At 68.2% G+C, this 1,124-nt stretch overlaps 2 protein-coding genes across 2 annotated transcripts in view; one reads left to right on the plus strand and one right to left on the minus strand.

Moving 5' to 3' along the window:
- Positions 1-532, minus strand: part of APBA3 (amyloid beta (A4) precursor protein-binding, family A, member 3) — a 10,096-nt gene extending 9,564 nt beyond the window's left edge. Inside the window, exon 1 of the mRNA XM_009323010.1 lies at positions 393-532. Coding sequence (XP_009321285.1) covers positions 393-532 — 140 coding nt within the window. The remainder of the gene's footprint in view (positions 1-392) is intronic.
- Positions 533-762: 230 nt separating this feature from the next.
- The window catches only part of LOC103916068 (mucosa-associated lymphoid tissue lymphoma translocation protein 1 homolog), a 3,720-nt gene continuing 3,358 nt past the window's right edge, over positions 763-1,124 (plus strand). The window contains 2 exon segments of the mRNA XM_009323011.1: positions 763-771; positions 911-1,061. Coding sequence (XP_009321286.1) covers positions 763-771; positions 911-1,061 — 160 coding nt within the window.

Here is a 1,124-nt window from a genome sequence, read left to right on the forward strand (position 1 = left end):
TCCGGGGGTGAGTCCCGCGCCCCCGCCGTGCCTGTCCGGCAGCCTGCCCTCCCCTCGCCACCCCCCAGCGCGTCCAGCCCCGCAAATCCAGCAGCAGGTGAGCAGAGGGGGCACCCGAGTCCCTGCCCACCGTGCCCTCCGCGTCTCGGAGCCCACCCGCTTGGGCGAGTGTCACCCAGCTGTCGCAGACGGCTTGGTCCTGGGGACAAGCACCCACCCAGGGTGGGACAGTGGGGAGGGATCCAGGGGGAGGAGGAGAGGGCCCACCCCTGGGTGCTGCCCCCATCCAGGGTGATTCATGCCATGTTCCCCTTGCTGCCAAAGCCTTTGCTGGGGTCAAGGGGAGCTGAGGCGGGTCCCAGCCCCAGGACCCCCATGTCCCCTCCCCTAACCCCTTCTGCGGTCTCCTCGTGGTGGGCCGGCAGGGCTTGTGCTGGCTCCGGAGCCACCACCCAGGGGCCTGGAGACGGCAAGAGGGCTGCTGCCGTCCCACTGGGGTCTCTGCCTCAAGGAGAGGGGTGCCCGGGCTCATCCCGCCATGAGGGACCCTGTTCTCTGTGTCCCCTGAAGGGATGGGGAAGGTGTCAGGGGACATCCCCTCTTTCCAGTTCCTTGGACCCTGTCCTGCAAGGGTCCCTGTCCTGGGGCTGGGCTAACGTGGCCCAAGGCTGGGGGAGTCCCACTGGGGTCTCTGCCTCAAGGAGAGGGGTGCCCGGGCTCATCCCGCCATGAGGGACCCTGTTCTCTGTGTCCCCTGAAGGGATGGGGAAGGTGTCAGGGGACATCCCCTCTTTCCAGTTCCTTGGACCCTGTCCTGCAAGGGTCCCTGTCCTGGGGCTGGGCTAACGTGGCCCAAGGCTGGGGGGTGAGCGGGGTCCCCTGTGCCTCTGTCACGGCTCTTGTCCTCCAGGCATGGAGGGGGAACTCGTGTCATTCCTGGCTGGCTGCCAGTGGCCGGATCCAGAAGCACTGCCTGGCCAGCTCCCGGCACCTCCCCAAGGAGGCCAAAACCCTCCTGGGCTCCTGCGGGGACGTGATCCAACACTGGCGAGCTCGTGCTGGTGCTCTCCTTCCTGAGCCACCCCGTCCCCAGCTGGAGCAGCACCAGGCGGTGGCCAGACGGG

Source organism: Pygoscelis adeliae, unplaced genomic scaffold (assembly GCF_000699105.1).
Source record: "Pygoscelis adeliae isolate BGI_AS28 unplaced genomic scaffold, ASM69910v1 Scaffold284, whole genome shotgun sequence".
NCBI classification, from domain to species: domain Eukaryota; kingdom Metazoa; phylum Chordata; class Aves; order Sphenisciformes; family Spheniscidae; genus Pygoscelis; species Pygoscelis adeliae.